At 33.6% G+C, this 24898-nt stretch overlaps 1 protein-coding gene across 1 annotated transcript; it reads right to left on the minus strand.

Moving 5' to 3' along the window:
• Positions 1-3768: 3768 nt before the first annotated feature.
• On the minus strand, positions 3769-17930 carry LOC143911878 (uncharacterized). The gene is made up of 2 exons (XM_077430965.1): positions 17853-17930; positions 3769-5594 (listed from the first exon to the last, which is right to left on the minus strand). The coding sequence occupies exons 1-2, from the start codon at positions 17928-17930 to the stop codon at positions 4584-4586; spliced, it is 1089 nt and encodes a 362-aa protein (XP_077287091.1). The 3' UTR covers positions 3769-4583.
• Between the last annotated feature and the right edge of the window lie 6968 nt (positions 17931-24898).

Genomic DNA, 24898 nt, shown 5'->3' on the forward strand with positions numbered 1-24898 from the left:
ATCAATAACGTATGTAATTAATTGGTTTTAGTTGTATTATTTTAAGAAAATAAAAAATACATGTTTTACTGATCCATAGATACTTCGTATTACGGATCATTTTAAACGAAATTTAAAAAAAAATCTAAAACATTAGATAGGTAGTACATGGTGTAAAATCAAATAAAATCTTGAATAAAAACGATCTATCTATGAAATTTAAAGTTTATCAAAAAGTTCCATTTTCCTACATTTGTACTTATATTATATTTATAGAATCATCCAACATACATATAAAAAAAATGTTATACTGAGAATGAAGATAGTATTTTTAATTAAAACCAATTCATATCGTCTTGATTAAAACAGAGTAATTGATACAAATACGCAGTACGTGTTTGTCTGTCAATCATATTTACCGGTTACCAATTGAAATATTTTAATGACGTCTAATGAATAATGAGTTTGAAATCGACCTCATCATCGGCCGTGCGATGACTTAATTGATTTTTTCAAATAATTAAATGGAAACTGAAGTACATATATTAAATTTTAAACCATCTTTAATTATTTATTTACGATTGCGTAACGATTTTCAACTTATCACCTCGTATATCTGCTGTAGAAAAAAAAATCGAAAAGAATTGTGAATCACACGAATCTTTCAAATCACGAACAGTGAAGTTATTACAGTAATGACATATTAAATTATATACCGAAAACACCGAGTCTAACGCAGAGAGTAGCGGATCCAAATAATAAATACGATCATTGATTAACTTTCCAAATGATGATGGAGCGAATCGTTTATCGCCAATGTGAAAAAAGTGTTATTTTTTTGCCTCACTTACCCATCTCCCGTACGAGTTTGTACGTATCTATTTGGCTGTTATTATTTCAAAGTTAAAGCAAATAAATCATTCGATTTGAGCGTTTGCCACTCGTGGGAATGCATCGTATAACTGTCGAGTGCTATGAGAATTAAAAATGTTTGAAATATTACGTAAAAGCGTTTACTTTGATGATTTTTTGTAGGAAAATAAATGTTAAAATGTGCGTTTTAGACGTTTTAAATTTGCATACATTTTTCTCACACACGTTGTCATAATTTTTATAAATTATTAATTCAAATATTTAGCGACACTCTTTAATTTTGATTTGCAAATCAGAACACTGGTCATACATATATTTAAATTGAAGCTGTTTGTTTTCGATGAGGCGAAATTCAAAAGTAAATTTCGTTACGCGCGACGGATGCGGAAATATCACTTTGATTGATTGCCGTTCTCACGTTAACATTTTGATATATCATCATTTCGTATCGCGTGATAAAACCAGTTAAATGTGTATTAAAATATTAATTTATCGTTTTGCAATTTGAAACGATCATTTCAATATAAAATAAAATTATTTTCGCATTTGACCCGCTACTGTTGAAATTGTAATTGCTTTCGCAACGAGCTTTCGAGTGGACTGAATTTGAATGAAATATATTTCGGCTATAAATTTACGGTGCAAAGTTGACAGCGTCCATTTGGGGTAATTCAATAATATGCTCATATCAATTTTAGAACTTTGCTTAGAATTTCTGTAATAAATCACTTGATGACTTTATTATTAATGTGTGTATTTTTAAACTAAAATTTTATCAATCTAAGTTAATAAAATTCAAAAACTTGTCTTGGATCTTTGTGAAGCTTTGAACTATTTACAAAACAGAAATTCTCGCTAACAACTGCACAAGTACGTTAAAGTCTTGAAATGTTTAATTTTATGTCGTGCACGTTCTGTAACGTATAATTATAAAACGTTTTGAGTGAGATGTTCTCAAACAAATAGCGATAAATTCAAAGAGAAAGAAAGATTAACACAAGAGGCAAAGCTTAAATGATTACGAACATTTGTTTGTTCGGACTAAAAAGCGAATTCTCGCGATGAAAAATCGCTCTACGACTTACATACTTGTATGCGAAAAATATTATATAATGGCACTAGTCGAGTCGAATTCACGGACATTTGATTTATATTTAATATTAATAACACATACATACACAGTTTTTATTTATATATAATTATAGAAACGATTTGATTCACCACGGAAAATTTGAAAGAAATGCATTTCTCTATTATAAAAATCACTTAAAATCGAAACGAAAAATCACCTTTTCAAAATTAAAATAAAGGAACTTATGTATAAGGAAATCTTATCTAAGTCTACATAGACGATTAAACCGAAAAGTCATTCAAAATATTATATCTATAAGATGATTTTATATAATTCTCATAAAAATTATTCCTAGTAATAAGTTCTGGACCGACTTCAAATTTCAAATTTCACCCTGAATAACTAATAAAGGCTTTATTTAGATATCGTATGGACTAGTTGACAAAACGAGCATTACGCGTACATTTTAGTCCATAAAGACGGAAAATGTTCACACGCGCGATATATTCTTCCCGATCGGTTCTTCCCCGGGGGCGAAATTTGATTCGGCATGTACATATGCATACACAGGGTGGCACGTAAACGAGATCTCGGCTAACTATGAGAAGTTGGCCGTTTAAAGCGGATCGTGTTCGTACGCAGCATGTGAGAAGGAAGTCGCCTCGTTTTCCCATGAAACCGGGACCGATCGCCGAGAGACGAACCTGACTCGACGATTCGCACCAAATTCCGGGAAACTCATTATCCGACGATTTTCCTAAATGTCGCACCACAACACCAACACCGTGCTGGATCTGGAAAACGGTTAACGATAGTTTAATCTGCTTTCGTTTGGTGTGTGTGTGTACTATCGTGGGTCTGTTCGTTGATAAGCCATCCCATTAACCCCGACCCGTGGAGTCTGCTCTGTTCTCATGACATTTGACCGGTTGAACGTCGGACAACAAGAGACGTTTTGACAACGATGAGGACGCTGGACAAGCGGGACGGGCTCTCATTACCGACGTCGTCACGTCTAGCACCAGTAACAACCGGCACAACTGGGACTAATCTCGTTACAACGAGTACAAACTACAACAATAGCTCGTTATGATCCCCTTTCGAAAGTCTGCGTGAGTATGTTTTAAGTATAGTTTACTTTGGGTGGGATTTAAAACAGGTGTCATTGGATTGATTGTATTGTAGATGTGTATATGTAAGTTGTATTATATAGATTTTTCATTCCAAATTGATTTCCCTTCAAATTCACATTGAAAAGGGGTCAATTTGAAATGAAAAAGAGTCGGTTTGAAATGAAAAAGGGTCAATTTGGAATGAAAAACCTGTGTATATATAATACAAATACGAATATGAGTGTTGTCTGAACTGAGCCATGCATTTAAGGTATACGATTTAGTAAAGAGCAAACATCTTATGATCAATTTTGTATACACACATTCTGATTAGAAATTTAAAATTTTCAATGAAAATGGATTTTTATGATTTATTGTACTCATTTTAAAATAAAAAATACTAGTATGTATAATATTATTCCGATTTTTTTTCGAATAAAACTAAAAAAAATATTCAAAGTTAAATATTCATACGAAATTTTAAATTTTGCATTTATGTATGTATGTATGTATATTAGAACAGTCTTCAATTTCTTGAAAATCTTGGATTTTTCAATGAATAATTAAACTGCAATAAGACGCTTTTAACTGATAGGATTTCCAACAACAAAAAACTACTCCAATGTGCAAACCTAAACGAACTTACATATGTATGTGCTTAATTAAAGTCAATGACAACGTGTTAATTGTAAGATTTTTTTGCCATTGATGTTTGACAATATATTTTCTTTTAAATCGAGGTTTTCCTCGTTTGATTTTCGTTACCTTCTGAGAAGCGTAAGCATGGCGTAATGCTATTAAAGTTTACCGCAAATTATTATGTCGAAAGTGACATGTAAAGAAATTGCAATTAATGTAGGTAAATATATGAAATTATTTGAATTATGTATGTATACACATGTATTGGTACTAAATTATAAAGCGTGTATCATTTACTAAGATTCCGTGCAAAATGAGGTCGTAATTAAATTTTTGTTTACATGCAATATGTAAGCGTCAAATGGTCGACTAATTCATTGTGTTTTGAAATGGTTCTATGTACAATTAGAATAAACTCAAATCGTAACAAATTACCCATCTGCTCTGAAGATCGCAGTTGACCTGTTTGCGTAATAACAATAATACGTACTGGCATTGACGTCGGTTCAAGAATAGTGATAATAAAAAAATATTCTTCAACTGACGGGGAGCGAGGTCGTCCAGAGACGATAGATAGATAGATTGTCCGCCAACGAATAGCCTCTCCTCGTTGACAAGGCGGACGCATTATTTAAAAAATCCATTGCCAAATAGGTCTCGGATGACCCCACCGGTTCAAGGAACAAACTCTAATAACGTGAACAAAAAAAAAACGCAACAAATGCAGAGTGCATCACTCGCCCAAAACAAACAAGTCACTAAAATACATACAACGCACCAATTTCGGTCCTATCTAAAAATATTACAATTTAACTTCTAGGCACATATTTTGAACACACTATTTAATTTTCTTTGTACGTTTTTATATATAAAAACCGTTCGATTGACTATGTAATTTTATAATTAAATTAAACTTTCGTCGTTAAGTCTAACGGTGCGGTGCGATGCAGCTTTAATCGCTTAACGTCATGTCGCGTCGAAAACAATTCCCCGGAAGTTTCATCGTCGATTGCTTCCTCTCCAGCACTTTCACTATCCATCTCCGCTTCGTCAGGATCATCGGGAGTGGCCCTCCTTTCATCTCCAGAAAAACTTCCGGATTTCATTGAAAGATCCATAGGATTCTCTTGAACTGGCGACGACGATCCTTTGCGCAATACGGTCAAACCAGTATTGAAATTCAGTGACGTCAAAGAGAGTGGGATAGGTCGAGGGATTTCATCCATGGGACGAGGTGAATCTAATTCTTCAGGATCTAAAGATTCGTCTTCGTTATCTCCATGCGCTGATTTCGCACTACTACTGGACGGAGAGGATCTTTGAGATTTTAATACAGCGTCTAAGTAGAATCTCTTCGTGAATGATTCCACGTGGGATTCGTTGTTGTTGTTGTTGGTGTAGCGGTTGTTGTTGTTGGTCGCTGGTTTTAAGAGACCTCTAGGTGGGTAGAGAGCAGGGTGGAATCCACCTGGGAATAAGAGGTGGGGTGGTGGAAGCATCGGAGGTGCAAATCCAGGCATTGGTAAACCGGGAAACGGGAGGGGCATGAAAAGATCAGCTGCTTGTAAAGCTCTTCTTCGATTGTCATCCTCACTGTGGGGACTTTCTGGAGATACGCCTTTATGGTATTCTTCTAGAAGGAGATCTCTGTTCGGACCTCCTGGCATTCCAGGAGGACCTCCTTGCCCAGACCTTAACTGTCCGGCAGCTTGCTGTTGTTCTTGCAGAAGGCAGTGAATCTTGAACCAGTTGGATCTGCGACCGTATCTGGAGCCGCTCTTGGACATGCCGACCAGTAAACATTTTCGCAAACGGCACGCCTTGCAAGCGGTGCGGTTCTTCTTGTTGATGACGCACTCCCCGTTGTTCTTGCATTCGGATATGGAGCTCAGGTTGTTGTACGACCTCCCGAAGAACGACTGAAACAACAATAAGAACGGGATTAGTGGTGAAATTCGGGTGCAGCAGACGGACCGGTTTGATATCAAGTGTCCAAAGACGAATCCGCATGATTGATGATGAGCAAGTGGGTATTATTATTATTATCACACACACCGGTTGAAAAGTAAATATCACGACCGTGTGAGTGAGTATTCGTATAAACATTCTCTGAAAATATCAAATCATCGAGGATTTCCACGTAACGCGACATTGATTAAGAACGCACTTGAAATAACACTTTTCTTTTTAAGCTCATCCATCAACACTCGTTCGCTTCGCGTGCAGTTTGAATAACATTTGTCTACATACATATACAATACGAACTTAATTATTTTATTGTAAAACAATACTGAATAAGTGTCTGAAAAATTATAAAAAGTTATCCAAATGTCTATTTGGATAAATTGACATTTTTAAAATTATTACCAACAGAGATTATTATCTGTTCCTAGATTCATCGAAGCCATCAATTAGATAAGCAATTGATAATATATCCATATTATTAAAGTACATTCCGTATATTACACGCTAATTTATCGATTTCATTAAATTTATACATATTAAAATATCTAAAATAATTTATTTGTGCTGTCGGGTTTGATCTCGTGAGTTGACCTCGATTGAAAGGACTTTATTCTGAGTATATTATCTGTAATACTGCTGGTCAGACTTGGATATTTGTGACTCCAGGTCGATCGTTTCCTATCAGAATTTGCCAATTTATCTGATTTAATTTTTGAAACAGTTCAAACATTAAATTGGGTGAAAACCTTCCCCCCACTATTTGAGTATGATTTATGTACAATAAAAAAAATATATACATACAAGCTTAAATTCATAGATGTCTCGTTAATTTTGAGTTCTTTAGTGTCTCGTAATTCAGAAACTTATGTAATAAAAATGCTGCATTGTTTGTAATTGGCCAGGAGGGCGCATTGGTGTTTCCCTGTTAGGCCTACCCGGGATATACATATGTATGTACATACATATATAGGTAAAATTTGATAATATGTACTTCACATGCCTACAAACCCCCTAATAAACGTTCAATGTGTATAATAAACGCTTTATGTATCGTAAATAATAGTAATTATAATATTTATGAGTGATTAAATTTGGAAAAATATTTTTAATTGATGAAATGGTTTTAATAAAAGTATTTTTATGTTAACATTAATTAATCAGTATTCTTTCATGAAATCAACTTTAAATCGACGAATACCCTTTTATTATTAAATTAACATTTTTCGGATAACTTTTTAACGGGTTTATACGTGACCACAAAAGTGCGGCATTAGGATAATTGTGTAGACTGGAATTAACCATTCGGTTCTCTATTAAATTTTAATATATTACGTTAAAGAATAGCAATAAAAAGTCAGTTATTTTTCTGCAAGGATTTTTTTAGTAATGGAGTCTGGAATAATTATTTTTCCAGGGCTCGGTTTCGCTTTCGACGGCCGTGCATGTCAGGAATTTAAAGTGGTAGTATGTAGGTGCGATTTTAAGTGTGACGAATTAATACAAGATGTTTATACATACCTAATGTATTAAAAAAAAGTCAATTTTAGCAGATTCCGCGGAATAGCTCTAATCGAAAAGAGTTTAAAAATATGGGTGAAAACAATGCGAAAAAGTTGATTTACGCCACGATGTTGGCCCCAGAGGCGTGCGAAGCGTAAGCAAAGGTTAAGAGTGATAGGCGAAAATTTGTCTACAATCATTGGACATTTAAAAAATAATTTATCATGACGGCTCTCGAACAACCCGTGGAATTTATTAATATATCTTCATTTGGCGTTGACCTATCGCATTTCGCACAATGGCAGAAACACTTTCTCCCTTGGCGCGTCTTGATTGATGCGGCCGCGCTCCTAATTTATGCCACACAACACGTCTAGGTGCGAAAAATAATAGATTTTAACCAAAGAAGAAGGCTTTGATGGATCGACACGAGGATTTTATATATACATATTTATTTATAAATACGTCTGCTTGTTTGGAGTGTCATGTCGTCGTTTGAACATAACGAATTATCGTCGATTTTTTTTATATATATATAAATATTATTATTATTCGGGTACCAGCATTATCTCTCGACGAGAGACGATAAGTAGCCTCTGCTATATGTTGCACAATGGGTCGTCCTCGATTGCCGATGTTGCGGCAGGTAGCACATACTCTGTTGGTGAGCCATTAACATGTTATAGTGTAATGTGTCGTATGTATCGTCAACAATGACGAAATTCGAACGGACAAGTCGTAAAAACGTGATCAAACAGGCGTAACGGCGAGCACTCGAGATGCACTCGAGAAAAATGTCGAACTTTACGTTCGAAGCCATATTGCGACTCATCGGTAATTTATGCAAACGTAAATAGCTATTTTATGAAAATTACAAGGTATGTAGACATATATTTTTTAATTCAAAATTGAACAGTTGTTCTATTTACACCCGTAGCTCGCTTCGAAGGAATGTTTAGTACGAAAATAATATACAAATAATATACACTAGCTCAGTGCTTTGAGGTATAATTAAAATACAATATGCCTACATGTTATGTAAGTTTATAATATGTATGTACATACATAAAATTTCGCAAAATATAAAATTCGTCACATTGCATAATGCGCATTTTTAAAATCATTATCTAATACTGCGGAGTATTATATAGGTTACACATGATGTTCGCTTAACCGTGACACAATTGGAAAATAATTGCGCGTGTGTGACAAAAACGTCCGTTTTGCAACTTTGACCATTGAATGGACGCTCGGAAAAAAATAATAAACACACATAAGATTCCGTAATGGGACATAAGTGTATCATCAAAGATGAAAAGCGTCCGATTGCGAAACGTCGTTATAAATCTTGTCATTGTAGTGGTGGGTTTTTGGTAAAAATGACCCGCATTTTGTTGGTACGTACGTTGTGTTTTATACATGAAAAAATACACTGCTAAATCGTCGTGTGAATCTTGTCAAGGTGACTCTCAAGCGTGTAACAATCGAAGAAGTCGTGAAGGTAACGTTTGAGACACTTTGACGACAATTGAAGAGCGTTTGGAAAAGCGTGCACTGAGGAAAAACGATTTAAGTTATTAAATATTTTATCATTTGTACGGTTTTTCCGAGGTCTGTTCGGATAATTTTCGTACTCGTGTGAATGATGTGTTCTTGATTCGTTTTATTATTTATGTGTTTTCGAAATCATTGTAGATGTATTGAAAATTAATTATTTTTGATTTCATGGCGATTACGTATTGCGGTGCAGTTAAATGTAAATATCATGTTCGCTTTAATTGCATTTTTTAAGTAATTAACATAATTATACGACCGTTAAGATTTAAATGTTTTCCCCAGCGTTTCCAAAACATTATGTTAGCTATAAAATTCTGATTAATAGGTTCTTGAAAAGGTTAACTTAACAAACTAGGACATTAGATTAACACAAATTATTTAATAAGTGACATCTATTGAAATAAAAAAAAAGCTTGAAATGTATTTTAATAATTTATCGTTATATCAAATGCAAATTATTTGACTACTAAATTTTTCACGAAATCATACAAAATAAATGCCTACATGTCAGTACACAAACTTATTTAGCCATTATCCAAATCCATAGTTATTCAACTTAGAAATAATAAATTTGGTATATTATTGAATAGTTACTTATTGATATTATGAATTGTTAATTAATGGTAGTAAATGTTTGTATCTATGTATGTTTTTCCGCAATGCAAATCCATAATTTTCAGTCAACATAGAACCATATTTAATAGATCTATAAATTTAGTAAACTATATCAAAATATGTATGTAGATACTTCGATTTAGACAGAAGAAGGGTTTTGGAAGCCTTTGGAAGCAAAGACGGCTTCTGCATAAGGACTGAGATGCTGCAGTACTCAACCAAATCAGTTTTTGTATGCATGTAAAATTAAGGTGAAGTTTTTTTTCAAATTGAAAACCAGGACAAGAAAACAGGACAGTTTTAAAATCCAATATTGTTCATCGAAGAAAAAAGTTCTTCGGCAAATGCACATGTTCCCGGCAAACAAAGACAATATTTGACTAATTTGCCAATATTTTTGTAGGAGGCATCATTTTCGCTGAAGGTAAGACTTTGTACATTTAAATTCATCTATTAGATAAAAAAAGTGTACTGGTTTTATGTCTCGACTTACCAGGACAGAGAGTGCAAATAGTCACCTTAAATTAATATAATGTATTAATAGGCACATGAAAATTAGCATACATATAGTACAGAGAAGTATTGATATTTTTTAAACTTTAAATCCGATTCATCAATTTAATATGTATAGGCAGAGAAATGTAATTACATTTCTCTGTGTACAGACCTTTCAAGTTTAATACCGAATATTTGATGCTGCTTTGTCACCAATTTTAGCCAGACTATATTAAAATAAATAACTATCAAAGATAAAATTGAGAAAAAAACTATGTAAATAGAAACAGTATGAACGATAAAAGGACCCCTTGAATATTTTCCACAAGCCGCTACTTCTTTCAACGTTGTTTTCAACATAAATTCGGCCGAGCAACGCCGGTCAGTTAAAAAGAAAAGTGTATGAAAAGTGTATGAAATATACTTCGTTTGGTTGTTCTTGCATTTCACTATAATATACACAGGTTGGGAATCACTCGAGATACCAAACCGGGACGTAACGCTGTGGTGGTTTTCACGACCTTGAACCAATTCCGCGATACCGTTCAAGGTCTCCACGGAACCGTACGGCGAATTTTCCGCAACGTAAGACCCCGTGAACCGAGATGATAATCTATCCACAATCTGGCTGAATCAGAAGCTGCCGTAACGGAACCACACCTGAAGGTCACCCCAATTTAAATAGCAGCCAAAATATCGACCATTGTTGGCCACACATAAACAAGATTGCATAATAAAGCGAGCCGGCTACTTGTTCTAAAATACGATATACATATATAAATATAATTCGTTATGAAACGTATTGTGATAAATGGGATTATGCGGTGCTCATGTTCCCATAAAGTTGTTTGTTCGATGTCGGTTTCGCTATCGGGCTGATAATAATGGTCTCGCAATGTGAGAATAGGAGGTTTTTGCGCTCCCGATTATCCGATTCGTTAGGTGCGACACGTTTTTGCCGGTCAGACGGTTCGGTTCGGTTAGAGCCGTTTCCACTTGGGCAATCGTCGCGGATGGCGTATTCGGGTCAGATTTTCGCCACACTGCTGACCAAATCCGTCGGTATAGCGCTGGTGTGGCATGTCAGAGTTTAAATTTTCCCGATCGGTCGGCAAAATCTGAAAATCGGTCGGGATAATGAAGGTTCTGTGTGTTCGAAAAGTAGCGCAACCGATGAGTTTGTACTGACGATGAATTAGATTTTTGTTGAAAGTGCCTTTTCTTTTGAGTGTATCGTAAAAATATAGAAATTGATAAAATGGCAGAGTATTCATAGATATATTTTGAGTCTCTAGCATATCTTCAATGACAAGAAAAAAATATTTTTGAATATGGTATATCACTATAAATAAACGTTCGTGCGATTTTTTCGTTTGAAATACATTTATTTAATGTATTTTCTCATATTACTATTTCCTAATAACTGTCATTTCATATCATTTTTTCATGTTAACTTTAAATTGTATATATTTCATAAATTGTTCTACAGAGTATTGAAATTGATCTTCATTTTAAAAATTACATATAATTATCTAATAAAATAAAGTAAATATATGCCAAAACTGAAAATTATTTTCGCTGAAATGAAACAAATGCTAAAATTTAAATAAAACACACAGTGGATAAAAATATCGGTCTTTGATATATGTATATGTGTATTTCTAAAACTTATTTTCATTAACGTATTTTTGTGTCAAAGACTTAATTGAATTTCACGAATGATTTTTTTGCATTAAATTTCAAATAAAATGGGATTTTGTGGATGTTAAAAAAATCGCTCATATATTATGCAAAAAATACATAAATCACTGTATTTCGAGAAGCAAAAGAACAAATTAACAATCAATTAATTAATCCATTGAGACATCTATGGATTTTAGATGTATACATAATTTTTACATTAAATACAGAAGATTTGTGACAGCAGGTAGGATGATTTTTTTTGCCAATTTTAAGGAACCGTTTCAACAATAATCAGATAAAACTCTAATAAGAAGCATCCAAGTCTGACCAACAGTATAGCGGGCTCGGACCCAATAATCACTTGGTGCTAAACATACACGCTACTACTAAGCCATACTGCTGGATAATGTACTACGTACATATGTATGTTTTTATAGACTTATAAATATGTACATGTAATTGTCAGTCCATAACAAGAGAACAACTCGTATCGTCAAGACCAGCCGTTTAAATCGCAAATTTGCCAAAAATAAACAAAATCACAAGGCAGTAGGAGGAGAAGACGATCATTGAGATAAAAAAAGAAGCCACCGAGGATTGCACAACGATGGACAAGTGTTGAAGAAGCGCGGCCTTGAAACGGCGTTCGCACGTAACAACAGCAAGACGACGGCAGCGGCGAACAATTTGGAGCAGAAAATGAAAACACGCGCGAAAATTGCACCGGAAGTGGGGTTTTGCACAACGTCAGCGTTTACGCTGCATGCTCCATGGAGCCCGAAACCAAAGGCGCTTCGGAGAGCGAAGCCGCCTCGCCGTTGTGACTCACGTCCCCGTTACAACGCCAACCCACTGACACGCACCGATGCACCACCTGCACTTCCGATCCGGATTGCGCAATCTCGGACCGCGTGACCCACTTCCGGTGACGTCATGCATCTTTTCGATCTCCATAATCTCGTATTTCTCAAATCTAGTGTGTATAATCTGAGATTTTACCCGTGAGATCAAGCAAGTACAAACATGGTGCATACAAACAAGCAAGTACATAGTGGTGGGCAAAAGCAGCAAAAGCTGCAGTTTAACATGTCAAAAAAATACGTATGCAAAAGTAGGTCTATGTATGTATTACGATCACTATCAAAAACTTGTCCATTGGCAGGACCAGTGGTGTAGTGCTAAATAAAAAATAACCAGGGCGGTGCTTAAATTTTACGACCCCCCCCCCCGCTTTTTTCGATACTTAAAAAATGTGTATTCTAATATTGGTAGTTCAAATATTTATAAAAAAAATCAAATGCTAATTACGGTATTTTATATTTTATATAAAACATGCAAACTACATCCTCTTCAATATCTTTGATTTTTTAAACCCGTATTTGTGTGTCAACATCAACATTGTTTTTTAGCAATGCATATGTTTGTGTCAAATGTACATATATGTCAAAAATTAAAGTTATATGTATATGTCAAAAAATGTGAATTTAGAGATGACTATAAATTTAAGCTAAGTTCCCTTATTTTATCTGTCCTCAAATAGTGCATGCTCCTGTCAATCGTTCAAAAAATATTTTCTTTCGGAGTTTTGGGTGCTTTTAGGTTAAAAAGCCTATGAATTTCATCAATGCGTTTTTAAGTTGTCTTTTAAGCTTTGAATATGCTCAGATTACTATTCGGTTGTGGTCACCAAATTTTAGAACGAGCCTCTACTCACAATATTTGATATACACAATTTTATATGACATATTACCCAAAATATATTTTTTTAATTGTACTCGAAAAACAATTTTCATATCAATCAAAGTGCCAGGGCGGCGACCTGGTCTGCCCTGGCCCGACTACACCACTGGGCAAGACATACGTTTTTGAGAGGAATCCCAGGCCCTGGGAAAATTAATTTCGGGCCCTGAGACAAACTAAAAAAAATATCTTTTAGATAAATTTTTGCAAATAATTTTGTATAAGTAATTAATTATATGTGAACCTGTATGAAGTAACCTGATTAGGATTTGTTATCTGTTGGCACGCGAAACGACATATACATATATGTATATGTATAAACGTTATTCGACTTTTGGCCGAAACAACACGCCATTCTACTTAACACCACGCTATTTAACATTCATTTTAACAATCATTATATCAGCTACGAGTGAAGTGAAAATTAGACTTTATGTTATAACTTTATAAAGCTTTACGCTCTATATAGTACATAGATATTTAATATATCTACTTTAGATGTATGTATCATGTTATGAATAACTACTATCTTAAAGTATTGTATGTATCAGTATATGTGAGGTATTTAGATAATTTAGTAAAAATGTACATAAACGCCAATACACAATTTGAACAAAGTACATGTCACATAAAGGAATTTAAAGCAAATGTTGCTTATTGAAAAGCCTTCCTCCAATATTCACTCTATTGGGTCCATAAATATAATAGATATGTTTTACCGTATTTTATCATTAAACATTGAATCAAATGAATACTTTCATTCAAGCCTTTATTCCACCCCATACATAAATAATACGATTCAACTACCGCACGCCGATCAACATTATTCAGCGTTACTAAACCGCGCAAGGTTTTGATTAAACGACTTCGCTCGCAAGCAGAAGGATATTAATGCGTGGTTCATTCCCATGATAAATGCCGAACCACCTACCCCCGGCAACAGCTCTGCATATATCTACGTACGAAATGAAATCGAAAATTACATTGAGTGACCTGCCGATTTGCACAACGACGGATATCGACGCTTAGTCGACGACAAACGACTCGTTAGATTTGAAACACTCGACTGTAGTGTCTGTGCCACATAATCCACGGGGTTCTATTGTTTTTACGCGTATCTTTCGATTGTTTTGCGACGGTTCGATGGACGATTGCGATTGGCGTAAGTGACCCGTTGCCTGTTGTTGCGAACGCGATCGAGCGAAACATCTGCCACGCGCCGTCGATGATCAGATTGAGGCAAATTCTCCGATTCAAAAAAGCGGATTTTATGTAATAATAAATTGCCGGTGAACTCTGGATCTAAATCGCAATTGATCAATAATGTATTTTCTTTGAAAGATTGGTGAATCATAATTGACATGCAAAAATATTTCGACGATGTCTCAATTGAACAGGATAGGACAAATGCTACAGAATGATCAAAGGATTTCGAATTTGCTTGTATTCCTCTCTTATGCAAAATTGTGAATCAGCTTTTATGCGTTATGAGCTTTTTTAATGAACACTAAAACCATTATTTCTTAGTTCTTTTGATAATCAAATATAATTCAAATGGTTAGTGGTAAAGCACAGGTGAATCTTCGTGAGGAAATGTTGTAGATCCAATGTGTTAAATAAAATAAGAGAAATAATGAATTTCAACCTCAGAATGTGAGAATGCAAAAAAGTGTTTATCGTCGTTCATACTTAAGCTGGACATTCACTAAGAGATTTGTCTGCAGAAAAGTTTCTCGTAGACGCTACGACAGATTTTCCGATGTGTCGATAGATAAAAATCTTGACTTTTATTTTTACAATTACAGTTTATTTTTGTCAAGAGCCATTTTGGGATCATGTTGACAAAAAACACTCATCTTCGTTGTTTTAAAAACACATAAAAAAACTCATTCTTAAATATTATAAGAATTAACGGTCTATTATTTAAAAATGTTTTGAGGCCTTGAAATTCCTTATAATGACAATTAAGATCTAACTACGATCACCCAAATGATTCGATTGGACTATGTAAAATCTTATATGTCGGAAAACAGACAAGTTGTTGAAGTTGATCTTAAAGAAATCGTTACAATAGATAAATTGCTAAAGATTTTTCTACCTAAATATTTTTTGTTAACATCAGCTTTGAGCTTTCATAAATAAATCCTTTCCAAGATCAGACTGTTAAAAAATCAATCTCGACAAATAAAAATGATATATTTTGCAAATCAAAGAAGAAATTCTTTTATAGTATATACATACAAATGTAGGTACATACATATGTAGCTACATACATATGTAAGGTACATACATATGTGTTCTCACAATTAATTGTTCATATTTCATTTTATTTTTTTTATTTTTGTTCTTTACACAATTTTCATGCTTTATTTTTGTTAGAATTTTATTAAATTTTGATATTTTATTTTTATTTTTGTATCTCTTAATTGTTTTTTCATGTACAATATATTTTTGCTATAGTATATCTGGAGTATATCTTTAATGTCACAATGGCTTAATTGTAGTAAATAAATAAATATGTCAATGTACTATTTAACTATCGTTTTTCTTCTACGATTAATATTTGCTCTCTTGATTTTATCGCTCTAGTACATATTTTAATAAGTAGTTTGGAGCAAACTTTTCAAATTATTTAGATAAGCTTAGTATATATGTCTCAGTGAAATTATATTTCATGTGAAAATATATTTTTACAGACGTTTCAGTGAAATCATAACCAGTTACATTTTCAGGATTGGTTTTATTCATTTAAGATTAGTTTGTTAGAGTTTGTATTATTTAAGGCTTAGGATAGGTTAGGTTAAGTAAGCGTTGGTCATATTCATTTAAGATTGGGTTGTTAGGGTTAATCGTTGTAAATTCATTATTTGATACATGTTCACAGCTTGAATTGGTGAAAATATATTTTCACTTAAAATATGCTTTCACTGTAACATATATGTAGATATGTATATTGTGGTTTTTCTCTACTAACATTTTAATTGAGAAATCAATGTCTAAAAAGCGACCACAATTAATTAAAGCCATCGTTGACCCCCGCGAACTCCATCAGCTGACAATCGTCAGTCGGATCGGGTCAATCGGTCAGATTCGACAATGGCGCAATCGAATTTTGAACGTTTTCGATTTATTCGGGTCAAACGATATGCAAATTCGAAATCGGCGAAGGTTGAGCGCGGAGATCGACTGGAAAACTGGAAGCGCACGATTCGGTCGCAGACTTTTGTCGTTTGCGAAACAAAAGCAAAAACCGACAAACGAACCGACTGTTGCGCAACTCGGCTTGCGGTGCTCTAGAAAAATTTCACTTTTGAACCTGCCACCGGCCGAGTAGAAGACGAATTTGACCGTTGAACCCCGAGACGTACAGTTTTTCCACGATTTTTTTCCGCAGCCCTCACGTGCGATACGAGAGTGTGAGACGACGACGTTAATTTACAATTCGCGTGTAAATAATGGCGGCATGCAGAGGAAGATGGACTGTTTACCATTAAGCCGATTAGTGTGGCCATTGTGATCCGACATTACGGGGCAAACGCAATACGAAATGTGATCGTAAATCTAATTCGTCCGAAATTATAGCGACTCGGGTATCATACCGAGAGGTTAATGTGTGCCGAGTTACAGTTACAGTGTGAACTGGTGTAATATTATTACGTTACAGCATCCCCAGGGTTAAGTCTGGCTGTAATGAGACTTTCATTAACAGTTGCAAAGTTCGAGTGATGAAATATTTATATTTACCATACAATTACATCTTTTTTTATTTAATTAGAGGCATATTAATATATTCATTTGATTAGAATCTTGTGATTTGTATTTACTATAAATTAAATTAACCTAACTTTCAAATCATTTTTTTGTAAATATAAATTAATTAATTTATAATTTAAAAAAAAACTGTAAAAGTATTTGTCCCGATTTACGCAGTTGCGATTTATGGAGATTCTTTTATTGCACTTTAGAACATAAGATTTACTAATTAAAAAATAATAATTTAATACTATCTTATAGGTACATGCGTACATATTAATTTTTAATTTAAATCATTGTACATATATCTACAGTAGAAAAATCACTAAAAACTAAACTAAAAATGGTTACCGTTTATAGAATCGCGATTTATGGGAGGATTCCTTCCATCCATTCAATATTGTATTATATAAGATAGTGCATTTTTAGATTTTACAATATTTGACGTATTTATTGTAAACACATCATCAATTTAAAATTAAAATATATATGAATACTATTTGAGAGAATTTGATAAAATTTTTGTGAATACTTAATGTATTAGAAAACAAAAGAATAAATGTATTAGAAAAGTTTTATGTTAAATTTAAGTAGGGATAGTTTTGCCATCGACTAATTTATATTTTATTGACATTGCTTAATGTTTTAATACGGACAAGAATAAAATGAAACCACTTGAAATCATTGATATTTAAATCAACAGTCTTTTCTCCTTGAAAGTACTGTTTGTAAGGATCTCCATACAATCAATCGTTGATTTTGATGGACGATTTTTTTTTCGGCGCAAAGATGGACGCGTTCAATATCGATGATTTATAACGGACAGAGTGCATATTTGTAATATAACATAATATGAATAAATAAAATACCTTGCATCCTTCACAGGTGAAAGCTCCGAAGTGGAAGCCCGCAGCCGGTTCGCCGCACACTTTGCACTGCTGGTTCATCTGCAACAAGACAAATGCGTGAAAAGTCAGTTTAAATTTATAAATTGCTCGCGCAGCTTGACGAATTTATCATTTGATACTTCTCGAGGAAAATAATTTAAAATGGATACGCCACATTACGCCCACCGAGGAGGGTGAAAAGTGCAACGCGTTTAATTGCGACTGAGAATCGTACATACGTGATTAATTAGTCGTTTTATTACATTTTATTTAAACTAAGAACGTTGTTGATTTTTTTATTAATTTTTAAATAGAATATTTATATTCTTTAATCCAGAGGTTAGAAACCTCTGCAAAAAGGGAGCTCTGAAGATGCCTTCGGCGCGTTCTCTTGCGCAACTCATTACGATGTTTGTGATAGATGCACGGAGGCTTTCACGGTTTACTCGAGATGAATACATCACAGGTGAGCTCTTTCATTGCGTGACATTGACTAATCTGGTTCACTTGTTGTCCCTGGGTACGTGGAAACGTTTAGACATAATGGTAGCCCGGTCGGCTCATTGTGTATTGCTACCGAGTGTATTATGTCGAAGTTTACTGTTTTTTTTCCACATAAAGGAAGCTGTAATTAGGATGTGCAGGATGTCCTCGAGAAATTACGAAAGTGTCGATGTATTGTATCGTTTTAACGTCACATTAAATTTTAATTAAAAATTCCTGCGTGGAAAAGGTTAAGGTTTCGGTTGGAGAGCATAAATCGATCGCTTTCTCTATATTTCGTTCATCGTTATTAAGAAGCGTTTATTGTTAGCAGGTTTCGCGGTCCGTAAGTCAATTAATTCTTCACCCGAGGCTGGTTTATTTGACGTCGGAGATCACTGGACTTTGCGGCTGTAAAGGAGAGCAAAAAAGCCTCACACGTCAGGGATACGAATCGCAATCCCCAATTATTTTGACAGTAATCCTACGCGGATCTTGGAATCGAAACGCGAAATAGGCGTTTTGAATGTGCATCAATCGCATTTTCGATCTTTGGATCGGACCAATTGAATCGTATTAATAATAATGAAAAATGACCAATCGATACTTCATATGAAATCATTTCATTACTCAAAAAAGTATTTGAACATTTACATACTTTTACACTGCGAGCTTAATATACACGATGTGTGCTGTTTTAAATTTATTTTTGCTTTGATTAATAACAGTGACGTTAAATTTTAAATTAAAATACATTAAATCTACAAGTGATGGAAATTTGCGTACGATTTTTAAATGGTCTGACAATGCGTTACAACTAAGTATTAACTACAAGTCAGAAATAATAATCAGAGGTTGAAAATCGTTTAATCAATCACGCAAGCGGCTTTTTGCCATTATTATTTCATTTCAGAATAATTTATATCATTCACGAGCTTTCATTCATGTCACATCTCTCGTACGGCTAGATTGATATGCTAAACGAACCGGTATGCGCAATTCAGTCATTGGGAAAATTCTATAAATACGACGCATGTAATTCTTGCACTTACTATTTTTTATTAATTATGATAGCACTAATTGCACAGATAGACGTATAGAAAGAGAAAAGCTCAATCAAAAATCGTTGATGGACGTTAATTCGTCGTGTTAATTATACCTATATCAAGACACAACAATTCCGATTTGATTAATTGGATTAAAGCGCGTTCAAAGCTTTACAATATACGAGCGAGATGGTTTTTTTTTTTTTTATTTTTATTCCTCTCGCGCTCACAAAGTCGTAAAAGAATAAAAGCTCGTATACAATGCGAGCTTCTGGTAATGAACGGAAAGCTTCTGTTCTGTTGCTGTTATTTGTATCGGCCTTTGTACGAATAATTTCTCAGAAGCTACATTGTATATGTAGTATAGAAATCAAATCAGTACGCTCTTTTCATACTGATGTTATTAATTATTATACACTGTATGTTTATACTTCAAGTTATATATTAAATTGGATTTTCAAATGAATCTGGTCATCTTCGGTGCATTGAGAGATCTGTTTACTAGGCACAAGCACCGATGGGATTAATTAGTGTAAATAACAGTGATTTTAGCACTGATGATACGGGTCTGGCGAGTCGATTAACAGATGAATTAATCACCGGTTTGTAACTTTAAGTAGTTGATATGCAACCGGCCGTGTAATTACAAGACATCAGGCGGTGATGGACGGATTGGTCAAACGGAGACGATAAAGACGTCATTGTTGTTGAGTTGACAGGTCGAAATTTAATATCTAGATAGATATATAGATGGGTTATAAAAAAATGTAATAAATTATTAACCGTTGTTCGCGTGGACACGTATTGTCGGTATAACTGTGGGATAAGTCGTCGTAACCGCGCGGATCAAATCAGTAATAATATGGGCGAATGCCTGAGGTCGTGCTCTCACCCTAACCAGACCAGAATGATCTTCTCTCCTCTTCTCCCACACCCCTCTCATCTTGAATGTGCGGTCATTTGTTGGATAGTGATCGAAATTTCTTAATCAGGCGTACAAAAGCGCAAGCGCCATGCGTGGGCGATATTTTGACCGAATTTCGCCAGAGGGTTATATTTTATATATCGTAATCTGCCGAAGATTTTTATCGGATAAGGCGAATCAATGGATATTAGATGTGTTTGTGTGTGTATGTGCATCGATAAAAAAAAGAATTCGAGTGCATATTGGACACAAGTGAGTTTGTTATTCCGGAAATTTTTTTTTGGTAGTCGATTAGTAGGTAGGTAGGTACAATAATTTTTTTAAATTTATATATTTATTATTTTAGGGATAAACAACTATATATATACATACATACATACATACATACATATGTATATCAACCGTCAATGCATACATACATTTACATATGTATACAAAATATTGCACTCATTTAGGGTTGAACAAATGTTCAAATTTGAACAAAATTCATAAAAAATTTAATAGGTTTTTGAGCTTCTTGACCTATTTTGATCACACAAATATTAAAATAGGATATTACTATAAATATTTACAAAATAAAATAAGTACAATAGAAAATGACCAGTACATCAGTAGGTAACTACATATTATAAGAGACAGTTTACAAGCATTTCAAAATCAAAATATATTCACACACGAACAGAATTGGACTATATATTTTTTTATCTTTTCTGGCCATTCTAATATGAGGTTATCGTTTTATTAATAAAGTATTTTATCATAATTTAATTGAAGAAATCTTAAAGAAATAAGTTTTTTGTTTGTTTAAAACAATGATTGAGAATGAGTCTCCGCAAATAAGGCGTAAGAATTCAGAATAATAAATATTATTCAAACTCAAATAAATAAGGAAAATATACATTTAATTGCTTCGTTTACTTACTGATGAGTATTTCGCGGTCAAAGAGTGTTTTGTTTTATTGATATAATTGAGAGCATGAGAGTATTATATAAATTCAAATATAACAAAACATTCATTGATTTCGAGCCATATTAATTTTCCACCAATTTCGAACTTGATCTAATACTAAATTTCGATCATGGCAATGTAAATGTTACAAATTTTTATTCAATAAATTACTATATAAAGCTTATAATAATAAAAATATAATAGGGTTGTCTTATTAGGTCAAAACATTTCAAATGAACCTCAAAATAATAATATAAAAGACTAACAGGTAAAATTTGCAAAGCGGTCGCCCAGAAAACAATTCTGTTTAAGAATTAAGTCTTTCATCGTACGGTCTATACATATATAGATATTATACTTACATATGTACATATAATATGTATATTTATGGGTGGTAATTACACACGCCCGATTAATACGGAACTTGTATAGCGGACTCGAAAACGTAAAGAGCGCGTAAATTTAATTTACCGCATTACCGAGAAATTCAATATAAGGAGGCGTCACAGTGCACGTTCGTTATAAGAGAATCGAGTGTTGTAACCGATCGGTAAAATACGCATGCATACACATAAACATAATATGAAATATAAAGCCTTTTTCGAACGTTTCGAAAAATGGTGGGTGTGAGCGTGCAAATCAATAATGATCGCGTCCCGACGAGAGGTGTCTGATAACACTAATAATTTTCACCGGCCGTGATCGTTTAATCAATGATATGGATTTTTCGTTTTGTTTTCGATCCTTCGTTGTCGGATAAAACGAGCTCGTTTTGGCGGTTTCCGTCCATAACGACGACGCGTTCGAAGTGCGTGGGTCTCTTTATGTGCGGCTCTTGAGAAATCGTAGCCGTTTAAGGGAGACGTGTTAATGGTTTGGTTGCAGTGTTTAAAATTGAAATGTTTATGCAAAAATAGAGGAACAGTATTCATTATTTATTGCGTGTAAAGATATAAATCTAGCGTGGAAAATTTGTTAATAAAAAATCAATTTGTTATGATCGATCTTACGATACAAAGTGTACATAAGTTTTGACGTGACGCGAATATTTATTGCAGAAAAAACTATAGTATATACATATTAGTTTAAAAGTATCAGAAGTATCAATTTTTGGACTTTCAACTCAAAAAATATTATATTGCAATATTATTTAGCTTATTTAATGAAATATGATCGTCTTAGAGAGTGTCTAAAAGAAGACAGTATTTCATATATCAAGATTAAAAACTAAAGATTGGATTTATCTGTATAATGGCTATATTTGATTTAGTCATAAATTCAATTAATTGGGCTTTCAATTATTGTGTGTAACCTTTCATTTTTAATAATATATACAATCAGTGGTGTAGTCAGGCCAGGTCGCCGCCCTGGTACTTAAATATAAAAATTGTTTTTTGAGTACAATTAAAAAATATTTTTGCTTATATTTAAAATTTTCATAACTGTATAATATCTATAGTGCAAAAAATAATAAGCCTTACTCGGACCATTTTGATTTTTTATAAATATTTGTACTACCAATATTAGGATACATTTTTTAAAGTAACGAATAAAGCGGGGGGGGGGGGGGATCGTAAAAATTAAACATCGCCTTGGTACTTTTTTTATTTAGCACTATACCACTGTATGCTATTATTATTACAGTTGCTTATTTTTAATTAAATAAAGAATGTGATGTGATGTGAAATATTTACGCAATTTATTAAAAGTAAATTTTGGCGTAAATATATTTTCATATTGGATAAGTGGTATGAAGTATGTATAACTTTGATAAAACTATTTTAAATCAAAATTATAGAATATATGCATGATTTAAAAATAAAATTTAGGCGACTAGCCCATATGGATGGTAAGTAAAGAAAGGTAATACAATAATAGAAAGAGCATATAAACCTACAATAATCAATATGTAAATGCAGATAGATATTATGTATTTATATTTACATATATTTTTTATAATAACGTATATCAAGAACTGTTGAAGTTTATTAAATTATATGTAAAATGATCAAAAGTTTTCCAAATTGATCCAAGATGTATACGTTTGTATGAAAATTTAATTTGACTGAGATTTTTCAGAGATTACGAAATAGATTTATACAATTATTCAAAGCGTTTCGATACGATCTAGCATTTCCTAAGTAGGTCTAGGTACATACACACACATGCAATGTTACGAAACTAAAAGCGAAAAGGTTCATCCAAGTATCAATCACTGTATCATAATGGCCCTTTTTGCAATGCCACAGAGAGATCTATTTATCAAGATACGGCAACAATCGCGCCTTTCGCACCCCGATCGATGGCACATTTCGATCACAATAATGGCCGATCGTAATTTATATGGACAGGGATCGCATGGCATGGGGTACCCCGGGTTACATTAACTGTAACATTGAGATTTCATGCTCGGATCACTTCCTTCTACGGCGCAATAGTGTCGAATCATCAAATCAAACAGACGCGTCATGCGCCCGACTCGATCGTTTCCTGTTATGATCGACACACAGTAAAAGAGGAAAAAAATCATCGTCGTAATCATCGTACGTCTTGTCGGATCGATCATCGTTGGTACGCGTGCCGTGTGTGTGTGTGTGTGTATGTGTGTGTCGAATTTTTAACGTTCTGTCATGTGCGATATGTTGAAGAAAGCCAGAGAATAATGTGCCTCCTAATTCGTATAATAAATTGATTGATGTCGATTGAGCAAGTTTAAAGTCTCATTTACATATAAAAAAAAGACAATTGATTTGTAATAGCTACTTTCGAATGTACTCACTGTATAGTTTTGTGTGTAATTAATTATCGGAATTCACTTTAATGTATCATTAAATTGGCGTATTGATTATAGTGCTGGAAATAGGTCAATATACAGTATTTTCCTGTCAATTTTTGTAACGAAAAAGCCTAACAACGAGTCGGTTTAAATAATAGTATAAACAATTATATGTATACAACAATGAAATCATCATGAACATACATGTGTATATTTTGAGCAATTAAAATAAAATATGGAAAAATAGATTGAATAATAAATACTGTGCAATTTTTAATCATGTTTAAGAGAGAATGATAAGAAATTTCACTATCAAAAGTACATATATATTCATCTGAGTGCATAATATATCTGTGTGTAGATTTAATCGCTAAAAATAAAAGAAACTTTTAAATAATAGCTTATCTGACCGGAAGTAATGAATTGAATTTGACACTTTGTATGTGCATTAATTCTCAATAAATTAAAACGAAAAAGTTGAGTAAAAATTTCTTCCAAAAAGATATAGATTTTCCGTTTAATTATTAATCGATATATTACACTGCGACTCCAATCCAGTCGAATAATTAAAATTCAACCTTTAATCAATATATCAGAAGTGGCGTGGCCCGTAGCACACAACACATCATGTTTTGAATAATTTTCCAAATACAAAACTGCTCATTCTCGTTCGTATATCTCGAGTAAATAATATGCGTTCGTCCGTCGCTAAATTAGCAATCTTAAAATCTCGACTGATTGTTCATTGGAAATGAAACCAGTTAGTTCAACACCAGCACACTAAGTTATAGCAGCGCGTATTAATATTTATGTTTCGAATTTTAGCGCTTTATTAAAATTCGACACACG

The sequence above is a fragment of the Arctopsyche grandis genome, chromosome 5 (assembly GCF_051622035.1).
Source record: "Arctopsyche grandis isolate Sample6627 chromosome 5, ASM5162203v2, whole genome shotgun sequence".
Classification (NCBI taxonomy): Eukaryota; Metazoa; Arthropoda; class Insecta; order Trichoptera; family Hydropsychidae; genus Arctopsyche; species Arctopsyche grandis.

Coding starts and splice junctions, on each gene's coding strand:
- LOC143911878 (XM_077430965.1), bottom strand. CDS start 17,930: ATGAACCAGCAGTGCAAAGTGTGCGGCGAACCGGCTGCGGGCTTCCAC. Junction 5,595..17,852: donor TCACCTGTGAAGGATGCAAG/GTATTTTATTTA, acceptor TTGTTGTTTCAG/TCGTTCTTCGGGAGGTCGTA.